The sequence below is a fragment of the Ambystoma mexicanum genome, chromosome 3p (assembly GCF_040938575.1).
Source record: "Ambystoma mexicanum isolate Mex_15411 chromosome 3p, UKY_AmexF1_1, whole genome shotgun sequence".
NCBI classification, from domain to species: Eukaryota; Metazoa; Chordata; class Amphibia; order Caudata; family Ambystomatidae; genus Ambystoma; species Ambystoma mexicanum.
Window position 1 is genome coordinate 519217010 of NC_090925.1, and position 12247 is coordinate 519229256.

General features: G+C 47.0%; 1 protein-coding gene across 5 annotated transcripts in view; it reads left to right on the forward strand.

The window, feature by feature from the left end:
* ELMO2 (engulfment and cell motility 2) overlaps positions 1 to 12247 on the forward strand; it is a 1054165-nt gene that overhangs the window by 1001636 nt on the left and 40282 nt on the right. For all 5 annotated transcript variants that reach the window (XM_069651200.1, XM_069651203.1, XM_069651199.1 and 2 more), the window contains one exon: positions 1465 to 1572. In XM_069651200.1, coding sequence (XP_069507301.1) covers positions 1465 to 1572 — 108 coding nt within the window. The remainder of the gene's footprint in view (positions 1 to 1464; positions 1573 to 12247) is intronic.

The window sequence follows — 12247 nt, forward strand, 5'->3', positions numbered from 1 at the left end:
GCATTCCCAACTTTTAGTGACCATGAATAATGGTGTGCACAACAGTAGCAATAGTTCTTGATACACACGGATTGAGGTAGTGGGATATAACGTCATATCAATGTATTGTATTTTATAATTGCACATTTACTATTTAGCTTTTAGCGATGGTATGAAAATGTGGGCACTGGATATAGTGGGATTTATAGGATTCAATGTAAAGTTTGTTACATATAACCTAGTATCAGAATTGCATTATATGTCATTGAAGTAGACTTTGTTTCCTGCAACATATTGTGGTAGGTCAGGTAAAGCATTGTTTTTGTAGGGGTGGACCCTGGATGTGTGTGGGTTGGAGGGGGATAAGGGGAATAGATGTGCTTAGGTTGCAAAGTACACTGTTGGCTTGTGCACATTTAAAAAACCATTTAGATGCAAAAGGTGAGGGGGTCAGTTGATGGGTCAGTTGATGGGTCTTGGACTTTGCCATTAATTGGGTGTGCTCTTGATGTCCATCCTGGACAGGCGGTCCCAGTTTGTTGTCGAACCTTTGCATATTTGATGTAGAACTCTGCTCTTATTTTGATGAATGGTATGATACACAGTGATTGTGGCTAAATGTCCTTCTTAAAATGTGTATATTAAGAGATACATTTTGATGTGTGGTTTAAGTGACTAGATGTTTAATTAATGTGTGCATTATGTCCCGTATGGGAGCTAGTGTTAGAATGTTACTTGTAGTATGCTTGAATATGGTGTGCTAGATCTGTTCTCAGGATAGTCATGACATGCGCACTAGATTTGCATGCTATTGCCTTGACCCGAAACCTTTGGAAATTTTAAGTATGAGTTGTACAGATTGTGTTCTACATTAGTTTAATAGATGTTTCATCCATCTGATGTGGCTGTGAAACAGTGTTTTGTATATCTAGTGTCATGTAACTGGTCTTATTTTTCTTGGGCATGCTGATGTGGTATGCTGTCTAGTGTTTGTGTACCTTTCATGTGTAACATTGAGGATATACAGTGTGCTTGTTGACTTGTATGAAGGATGAGTGTAATGTTCTGTCATGATCGAAGGTTGTTCTTGTTCATTTTGTAAAGAGGGTGCATAGTGTGCTTTGCTAGTGGGAGCCTGTGTAGTGATGTACCTTTAATATATTGTTGTGAGGGATGGGATGGAATGTGAGCACAGCAATGTATTCTGTGCATGCAGTGAGGTTTCCAGAGAGTGCTCGACAGTTGGGAAGGTGAAGCTGGCAATGAAAGGGATATACTAGTGATCTGAAGCTGTGCTTTCTTACCTGTAGACCTGATTTACAGAGGATTGCACTACCTGCTTGAAGAATGTAATAACGGGAACTCCAACTTATTGTGGTATTATTGTGGTATTGTGTGCTCCATGAAGTGAACACTTTCAGATTTTTATTTGTTTTTTACTCTTAATCCATGTGGACGTCTACTTATTATATTTTTGTTTTACAGAGAGGTTCTGGTACTGTCGATTGGCTCTGAATCACAAGGTTCTACACTACGGCGACCTGGAGGACAACGCCCCGGGAGAGGTGGCTTTCGAATCCCTGCAAGAGAAAAGTATGTTCATCTCTAATATCTCCATGCCTCCTGCGTCTCTGCAAGTTAGATAAGCGCTGAGTGATACTGTTGGAGAACCCCTTCTGCGCTTTCCTCACATCACTTTTACTGTTCTTTCCTCCCGGCACCCTTGGTAACTTTTGACTGTGTCCTCACTTCACTAGCACCTTTATTCATGTTATGACCTCAAAGCACTCTTGGCACAGATCACAACAGAGGTATCAACAGATAAGTGAAAACGTGAGAAATAAGGTTCAAACGAGTTTATTACACAGCCTAAATCAGCCCAGGGCACTGGGTGATCAGGATAGTTGAATGAGTGGCTTTCAAAGGACATTCAAAATGAGGAATTGGAGCATGCTTGAAGACTATAGTCTGTGAGAGCAGCCTTCATTTCCCTGGGCCTCTGCTCCTGGTGGTTAAACAAAAGTCACTCAGTCAGTGGAGGATTAAGTGTGCACTGCACTTTCTGGCTTTTTTAATTTGAAGGATGGTGCGTTCTCCCTACGTGATCCAAGCCTCATGTGGACTTGTAGAGTCGATACTTGTCTCTGTTCTTGCCACATCTCACTGGGTCCAGGAAGCTTCGGGCACGCTGCCAACTCAGTCACAGATGTTGCCAGAAAAGGATGGGAAAGTACTCCTGTTAGAGGGAGAACATCTTGTTTCTCATCATCAACCTTATGCCTTATTCCCCTTTGTATCTTGTCTCCTCTTTCCCTCCTCAATGCTCCAAAATGATCAGGGCTTTTGCACCTCCCCTCCTAGCTTCTCCTCTTCGACCCCTGGCTAGTTCTAATTTTCTCCCTTTCATTCTTGTCTCCTTCTCTTTACTCCTGATTGTTACTTTGTCCTCTCTTAAGATCTAATTTCCACTTTGCAGATCCTTCTGCTCTTTGCTGCTCTGTACTGCTGTATGTACTGTTTTTCTCTTCCCGTCACATCTGTTCCACCCCTTTTTATCTAAAGATTCCAGCTCTACTCCTCCTCTATTGCTCGCCCCTCTGCCCTCGATTCTACTCCACCTTTCCTTCTTCATCTCACGCTGTCTCCTACTGACTCTCTGGGCCTCTGTCACTCGCTCTTCTCCTACATTTCTGAGGTACCCAGACTGGTCTGGGAACCACTGGGACAGTGACTCTGGAGGACTGGTGCCACCCCTAGCCAGTGGATGTTGGGCCCATGGCTGCTATGGGTAGGATCCTCTAGTCCCCTTGCGCTGGAGCCTGGCAGGTGACAGTCACATTGCCTCCCCACACTGGCCGATCAGAGCAGATTAACTCTAGAGACTTAGGCACTCATATAGACCCTTATAATACAATATTGGCTAGTGGTAAAGACCTTCCTCCCCAGTGCAGAGTGCCTAAAGCTCACCCTAGCCAGACTCAAACCAACAATACTGAAAGGGAAAACGTCTCCTTATAAAAAGAGCTTTTTTTGTGGCCATTGAGTGTAACACCTTCAAGCGTTAGTCACTTGTTTGCCCGGCACATCAAAAGACTTACATTTGGAAATCCACAGAGCCTGTGATGAACACTGCAGTTCAGAGGGTACTTTTTTTCCTGACTGCAGCTGCCTGAATGCAGAGATACTACATGAGAGGTATTATTCCAACTCGAGTAAAACCTGGCATCTAAATCTTGTGCTGAGGAAAATCTTTTCCTGTTCCCACCTGCGCAGGATTGACAAAGCGAAGAGTATAAAAAGCTTATCCAGTACATTTCTAATCCAGAATTTACACTCTGAAAACAGCCCTTTGCTCACTACTTGCAGCTTTAGAGAGGGTCAGAGGAACAAATCGACAATCCAAGATGACTAACGGGTCAAATATACAATTGATGCCACCCCATGAGTGCAAATCAACTCCAGGTGCCCTCTGGGAAGCTAGCCAACCCCAGTCCTCACAGAGTCAACATCCACACCTGCAGAACCTTAAAAGTAAGACCCTCCCAGAGGTAGGGTGAACCACAGTATAACTACAACCAGACAGAGTTGCTGGTTGTGGGGTGTAGTGTCTCACATTTTGGGAAAGTTGGCCACAGGAGAGCAGCGACAGAACAGACGGCTTGCAAAGGTGATTTCATCAGGAACAGGTGGTGGGAGATTAGAGGAGGCGGACAGTCCCAGCTGGAAGTTATATCCGAAGGGAAGAGTGTACAGTAGCCGGTGGTAACATCAAGAGGGGGTAGTAGTGAAGGAGGTGACAACAGCAGCAGAGGTGAGAGAAGGTTGGAGTACTCAGAATTCTGGGCTCAGGAGGAGGAGGACTGGGCTCAAGGCCCAGAACTGACACAGAACAAGTCATTGTTAGAAGTATATGGGAGGAAAGGTGCAAAAACATATTCTTTCCTATGGGGCACCCTTTCTTTTTGCGTTATTTGCACTTCTGAGCTGCTGATTGTGGATTTAGGTTGTGCTTTTAAACGCACAGAAATGCTCCCCTGCAAAGGGGTGGAAAAAGGGCATCAAAGTTACTGCATCCTCTCCGGACTCTCACCCTTCTGTGGTCTCCTTTTTATAAGTTCCTGGCCTCAACCCTGGGACTGCCTACTTGAAATCATGTGTGAAATTTACTCTGACTGTTGGATTGGATTTTACGTTCACTCTCGTTGTTTATTCGCCTTTTGCTTCAAACCATGTACTTTCTACTGAGACTTTCGATTGGGCTACTTTCTGTCACTGGACCACTCTGTTACTTAGTTATCACTGATCTCGCAGCTGCATTTTACTTTAAAGTTCATTCACAGGTCTGCCTTTCTTCGTGTTTCATCCTGTCAGGGTAGGCTTGCTGAAGTCCACAGGAGCTGAGGCTTGCCCCACAGACCCTCACCAGGAGTTCCCTTCTCAACCAATATTTTACGGCTCGGTCGAAAACCCCCAGAAAGGGAAAGGTGAAGTGGAGAAAATAAAAAATGAGATACTGCTGCCCTGCAACCTTCTGGCCGTCTCAATAATCTGCAGTAAAGACAAACTCAGTTGGTTACAGATGCATTCAACAAAACTGACTAAGCAGATTGTTCAACTAAAAGGTGCTTCACCTTACCTCTTGGGCCTCTTCTTTTAGCTTAGAGGCGTTTGGAAACAACAAGAATTGTGTTGAGTTCTCATTGAGAAACTGACTAGTTCCTTCTTTCAGGAGTAACTGCCTTATCAATCAAATCATGCAGACTGAACTATTTTCACTAAATGTCTGTAGTTCTTCTACTATAGCTCAGTTTCTTTGATACTTATATTATGACTCAGAATAAGTCTCAGAAATTACAAAACTTGTAGTCCAGGTAATTTTGTGTAGTAACCTTACAACAGCTATCATAACAGGAGTTTCTTTACCTTGCGTTTCAAATCCATGGTAGTCCTCTTTCTACCTTCATAAGTCATTAAGCTTCACTTGGACTGACACTCAACATAGCTATTCTATTACTTTTTGTATCTCAATTGCTTGCTGAAGTCTCACTACATTAGAGAGCATTGATCTGATGAGACCGAATCCAAAAGCACTTCTTTAACCGCTAAGATTAGTACGCGAAGACACTGCTTTTCACACGCTATGTTAATAAGCAAAACTTGCTTTTACGAGCGTGCACACCACGAGCCTGCAAGACGCTACTACTCGGCCACGCGGCACGTGCTTTTTGAAATTCCCTAAAACCTGCGCTTCACTCGCACCTGGAAACCCAATATCGCGCAGCACACGTGCTGTGAATTATGGCCCGCGCTACACTCGTGATTGAGATAAATGATTTTTGTCCCCCGAACTACACAACGCGCTTTCTGCAAACAAAATGTCATGCTCACAGCAATCTTCCTCACAGCTGGCCGCGCGCTCCCATCATGACGCTCAGTGTTGAAATCTATGCAGTTCGTGCGTGTCAGCTCGACACGCAGTTGCTACACACGTCGCACTGAACTGTATTTTGGCTTGACATTTAAACTGTAATGAAGTTCTGTTCAAACAGCACGCTGACACAACACTCTTGACTGTTCCCCTCAATGTTCATTAATCAGATGGTTTAGAGTGCAATGTTTAGCAAACTCAATAGAACTCCCTTTTAACTTTGTTAAATATATATATTATTCAGTCTTAAATAAAAGTTTTCATGAAATTAGTCCTTGCACCAGTTACTTCCTGAAATAAGTATTTTCTCTATTCAACAGTCTTGAAACCTTTAGAAATTAATCCTTTTAAATTAAACACTCCCACCTGATCTTCCAAAGATTGCTCCTTCAGCTACTGCAGTCTTCTTACTTCTGAACTGGATTTTCTGAACTCTGGATGGGCCTTAGTTAAGGAGCTTAAAAACAGATTACCTGCCTCTGACTTACTGTAGATCGTGCTCACCAGCCACATGCCAATCAGATAAACCAAAGATGCCATTGTTCTTTCCACCAATCAGATAAAGCTAACATTCCTCCATCTTAACTTGGGCAGCCTTCTATGTTTGTACTGAAGGAAACAACTTCCTATCCGATGAAACTCTGCAGGCCTTTTCCGACTACCAGACCAACTACCCTGGCCAACCCTGACAGTACCCCCTCCACAAAGCCCTGTCCCAGGGCTTGGCTTGGTAGGGAACCTTCTATGGACCTTCTTATCAAACGAGGTGCATGCACATCTGCCTGATCCTCCCAAGATCTTTCCTTCGGCCATACCCTTTCCAATCAATAAGATACTGCAGGTTTCCTCTAACCAACCTGGAATCTAGAATCTCCTTTACCTCAAATTCTTCCTCATTGTCCTATGTGATAACTTCTGGTGGTGGCTTCACTAATCGGGTCCCAGACACACATGGTTTCACCAAACTAACATGAAATGTAGGATGACTTTTAATACTGGGAGGCAACCTTAGTCTAACTGCTACCGGATTGATTACCTTTTCAATCGCAAATGGTCTAATAAATCCTGGGCTAAATTTTGTTCTCCCTTTTTAGACGCAAATATTTTTGCCCAACCAAACCTTTTGCTCCACCTGATACTGTGGTCCACTTTGATGCTTCTGATCAGCGAAGGCCTTAAACCTTAATTTATTCTTCTCCAAAAACTCTGTTGCTTTCACTGGACTGTCTCTTATACTAGTTAATCTGTGCTCAACCTCAGGATTAGAGTATTCTGATGGTAATACCTCCTTCAAAAATTGGGGAAGAAAAACATAATTACTGAAGAAAGGAGAATAACGAGTAGAATCCTTTTTTACATTTATTTTACATTTTTTTTATTATTTTATCAACAAAACTCCAAACATTACAAACTTTGAGGACATCTACATTTATGCTTCACATCATTATATTACAAATTAAAAATTTTGGTCATCCCCCTCCCCCCCTCCCATCCCCTTAACTCGAGCTCCTGCTTACATGTCACTGTCCTACTTATCTCCAGGCGGGTCTACTTCAGTTATCTCTTCCATATCATCTTCACTATGGTCGGCCTGGGAGGGTCCTATCATCGAGGCCATCAGTTGTCTCCATGCCATCAGGGGTCCCACCTCCCCCCCTGCTGACTGCCTCGTACCAAGCAGCCGTTTCTGCCTCTGCCCATTTCATGAGGTCCGCCCACCACATCTCAATTCTAGGCCGTTGGGCTGCCTTCCAGCCAATTGCAATTCTCCCTTTGGCCAGAATGTAGGCCAGGTCTTTCATCTTACTGATGTGCTTCAAGTTATGTGGTCTGGTGAAACTCCCCAGCATGCATGGTCAAGCTGACTCCACCTCCAAAGTAATTCCTTTTTCCGCAAGGCGTATCTTCAGCTCTATCCAAAACCTCCCCACCTCTGGGCAGGCCCAAAACATGTGTAGCATCCCCGCTTCCTCCTCCCCGCACCGTGGGCATTTCTGTACTGTCGGGCCTCCAAACTTGTCGATTTTACTGGGGGTCATGTATGCTCTGAGTGACATACAATTGAATCTGCTGAAGCCTCGCATTTCGGGACACCTTCTTATGATACCTTGGGCTCTGTCCCATTGCCCATCCAACATGGGTTCTCCTACTTCCTCCACTCCCAGTCTCACCTCAGTTGGAGCGGCTCTTTTCCCACCCTAGTCCCCAGTAGCTCATATAGACGAGATATTTCTTGCCCACCCTACGAGATATCATACATCGTCTCGATGGTTGCATCAGGTTGTTCCGTGAGCACTGCCTCAGGCCAACATTCCCGCACCCGTTTAATAATTCTGGTATAAGTAATGTGTTGGCCTTTATGCACCGGGGGGGTGTCCTGCAGTAGACTCTCAAAGTCCAGTGCCACCCCCTCCTGCCATATATCCCCAAGGGTCGCCAGGCCTACTGGTTCCCAGTATCTACGGATCCCTTTTTATCATTTGGGGGTCCTCCCCGCAGAGCGCCACTAACGGCACCTGCAGGGAGAGGGTTTGGGTTTCCCACCATTTGCCATGTCCTGCGCCACATTTCCCAACCTAGCACCAGCAGTCTCGCCATTCCTAGGACCTTTGGTTTCGGCAGCCACACTCTCTCTCTAAGGAAGAAGGGGGCAGGGTCCCTATACAATAGCCTGGCTTCGGCCGTTTATTCTACAGACAACCACCTGGCCACACATTGCACCTGTCTCGCCAAATAATATAACTCAAAGTTCGGCAGGTTTATACCCCCCCTGTCGCACAAGTTTTGTAGTTTCCAATGGGCCACCCTGTTCCTGGAGTTGTGCCATAAGAAACCCCTGCACAAGCTATGGAGTTTAACAAAAAAGCGTTTGGGACCACATGTTTACGAAAAAATGTAACAGTCTGGGCAGGACTACCATCTTAATCAAAGCCGCTCTACCCATCATGGCCAAGGGCAGTCTGGACCAAAACCCCATTCTAGTCTTAATTCCGTCCACTGCCTTTACTGTATTGTGTTTGTGTTCCTGCTCAGTCGAGTGGTATATATTGATTCCTAAATACCGGAACGTCTCGGTCCGCCAGGGTATTGGCAAGACCGGTAGGTTCCTAGGCAGGGTGCGTCTGTACCTCCCCAAGGGGAATATGCTTGATTTCTTGGAGTTCACTGCTATGCCCGAGAGGGTGGCATAACGTTCCATCACCTCCAGGACATATTGTAGATTTTCCTCTGTGAAGCGAAGATATATAGGAGTATATCAGCGTACAATGATATGAGATGCGAACCCCCCGCAGTATGGATCCCTATCTCCCCGTATTGTTGTCTGAGGCAGATTGCCAGTGGCTCCAACGCAAGGATATACAGCATGGGTGACCAGGGACAGCCCTGTCTAGTGCCCGTGCTGAATTGCCATTTATCTGAGATTGTGGCGCCCGTTTTGACCCTGGCAATTGGAGAACTGTATAGGATTTTAACCCACCTCGGGTATCTCGGGCCCATCCCATATTCTCTGAGTCGCCAACAACCAGGGCCATCTCACCGAGTCGAAAGCCTTAATGGCATCCAGCGAGACTATTACCAGTTCGCCGGGGTCCTTCTCTATTTGGTCCATAATGTGGTGGAGTCTCCTATGATTGTCGGTTATGTTCCTACAAGGAACGCAGCCTGTTTGGTCGGGGTGTATCAATTTGCTAATGACTCGCTTAAGCCTGTTCGCTAGCGCTGCTGTGAGGATTTTGCTGTCCTGATTAAGCATCGATGGGGGTCTGTATGACCCGCAGTCTGTGCTTGGCTTGCCTGGTTTTAAGAGCGGGATGACCACCGCCTCCCGTAGGGACTCTGGCAACCTGCCGTGCTCAAACGCCTCTTTAAGCATGGCCAACAGCGAGGGGAGCACCTCTTTTTTGTAAGTTTTATAGAATTCACTGGGGAGCCCGTCCGACCCCGGGGCTTTGCACGTGGGCAGGTGCTGAACCACTATCTCCAATTCTTCTAACGTGATTGGGGTGTCCAGGTCCTCTAGTCCCTGATCGTCTAATTTGGGCAGGCCTATGTCCTCTAGTGTTTCCTGAATCTCTTGATCCGTCCCTTCCCCCTGCATCTCCATGAAGACGTTTATAATATCTAAGGAACCCCTCATTAACTCCCTCTTGGGTGTCCCAGCACTGGCCTTCATCCCCTCTAATTTCCCTGATCGCTGGCCGTGGTGTTTCATTTTTATATAACCAAGCCAACAGCCTACCCGGCTTGTCTCCACTCGCGTGTTGCTTTTCGACATATTTCTTGTAACTCAGCTTGCATAGTCTATCCCAGTGCTCACTGCTGGCTTGGTGTAACAGCTTCATCCTTTCCACATCCTCCTGTGATGTGCCCCCCTTACGCATTATGTCTTCCAGCTCCCTCCCTGTTTCTTGCAACTCCCGCTCTATGACCCTTTGGAGCCCTCTAGATTTTGATATGGCTACTCCCCGTATTACTATTTTGAATGCCTCCCACAAGGTTCCCACCGATTGAACACTACCTCTGTTAGTGTCAAAACACTTGGTGATCGCCTCCCTCAAGTCCTCCCGGAATCCTGAGTCCTGCAGGGCCTCCGCTCTGAGCTTCCATTCGGGATTCTTGCTCTAGGGGGCTGGTGTCTCCACTCCAGAACCAAGGGGGAGTGGTCAGAGAGCACTCTGGCCTTGTATTCCGTCCTGTCATCTCTCCTACCAGCTCCGAAGCAACAAAAATGTAATCCAGCCTTGTGTGCAGGTTATGTGGGGCCGCATAGTGCGAGTACTGCCTATCTGCTGGGTGTGACTGTCTTTAGACATCTTTGAGTCTCAAGTCTCTCAGTAGGACCTGTAATGCCTTTGCGGCCGGAGTTGGTCTGTCTGGTTTACCATCTGATCTGTCTATTTTAGGGTTTAATGTACAGTTAAAGTCCCCTCCCCATCAGATCGTGCCACCTAGTAGGGGGCCAGTTTTGCCATACATGGTCCTAAAGTAGGCGGCTGTATCTTGGTTAGGGGCGTATAAATTTATAATGCTCACTTCCCTATTATCCAGCATCCCCCTCATCGTGGTCTGAAGCAATTAAAATGGTACATGCGGTACCACCCACTTGATGACCCCCCTCACGTAAGCGGAGTATGTGGCTCCCGTGGTACACCCTCTGCACTTTCTCTGGACCACCTTCAGCTTCTCCCTAGTGAGATGGGTTTCCTGTAGTAGTGCTATGTCAATCTTCAGCCTTCTTAGGTACATCATTAGTTTTTTCCGCTTCAGATAGCTTTTTGAGGCCCCTCACGTTCCAGGTCACCACCCTAAGGCTACCCAACGCCATCTGTGGGTTGTCGCGACTCCCCTCCCAGTTTCCCCCTCCCGCCTGATTTGACACAAGATTGGGCTTGTTCCCCTCCTGCTCCCAACAAAAACTCCCCAACTAACCCCCTTTTCCCCCCTCCCCAACTACCAACACTGCACACAACCCCTTCCCTCCCCCACCCTACTCAACCCCAACAAGTGCCCAGCTCCATCCCTGGATCTCAGGCTCCCCCGCGTTTGGTCCAGCTTCGGAATGCCGAGAGCAGGACCCGGCAGGGTGTCACCGGTCTACCGGTGACCCAACTAATCTATTCTATGTGGGGGTATGAGGGCTAGTCCCATTAGGCTCCTTCACCGTTAGCTAAGTTCTTCGTGCTCAAGGATCATGCATATATGTTTAGTCCTAGTCACACGCCTCCGGCAGGTTATATCCCTTGCTATATTCAAGTCCCAATGTCTTAGACTGCGACACTCTAGTTGCCACAGTCACATGTTACTTATCTGCGCCATCTTCCTTCTGGATGCCCGATTCTTGGGGGCAGCTCTGCATGTCTAGCCATTCCATGGCATCTTCCAGGGTTTCAAAAAACAATGTTCTGCTCTTGTGGAACACTTTCGGTTTCGCCGGGTAGAGCAGCATACATTTGTGACCTGCTTCACGCAGCCTTCTTTTCACAAGCTCAAAGTTCATGCATCAGCACTGCACCTGCAGGGTGTAATCCGGATAGGCAGTTATGTTTGCCGACGCCCTTTGTATTGTTCCGCCCTTCCGGAAGTGCTCAAGGATTCTCTCCCGGTCACGGTAGTTCAGGATCTTAGCTATCACCGGTCTGGGGGGGTTCCCTGTGGTGGCTTCCTCATCGGGGCCCTGTGCGCCCTTTCCACAGCAAACCCCTGGGTCAGCACTCCCCCGGTTATCTCCTGCAGCAGCATTGATTCGCTATATTCCGTAGGGTTAGGTCCCTCAGCTCCTTCAGGCAGTCCAACGATGCGTATATTATTCCTTTGGGCACTTCCCTCCGCCTCCTCTGCCCTACTTTGCAGGTTGCCCACTTGTTGTACCAGAGCATGAAGTTCAGATTTGTGGGCTGCGCATGCCACTGTGTTAGGGGCCACCTCATTTTCTAGGTCACCTGTGCGTTCAGCCAGCGCTCGGACATCTTGCCGGAGGAGGTTCACCTTCTCTTGTACTGCCCCGACTTTTAGCTCTAGTGCCGCCTTAAGCTCGTTCATGGCCAATCCTAGTTTGGTTTCCCAGGCCACTTTTAGGTCAGCGATCGCAGCGAAGATCTCCTGGTCTCTGCCCACAGTGTCCATTCCCCCAGAGGGGGTTTTGTCTTTGCTCATGGCCCCTTCTGCCCCTGGTGATGTCCTAGCATATTCATCAAGTGTGGGTTGCTTGACCTTTGCTCTGGGCAGTTTGGTAGACATCTCGGTGCATCAGGGGTGTGTATATAAGCCCGGCAAAGTGTGGTCTCTGAGCTTCACTAGATTAGACTGCTTCTGGTACCAGGGCCCTGGCAAGCGGTATTA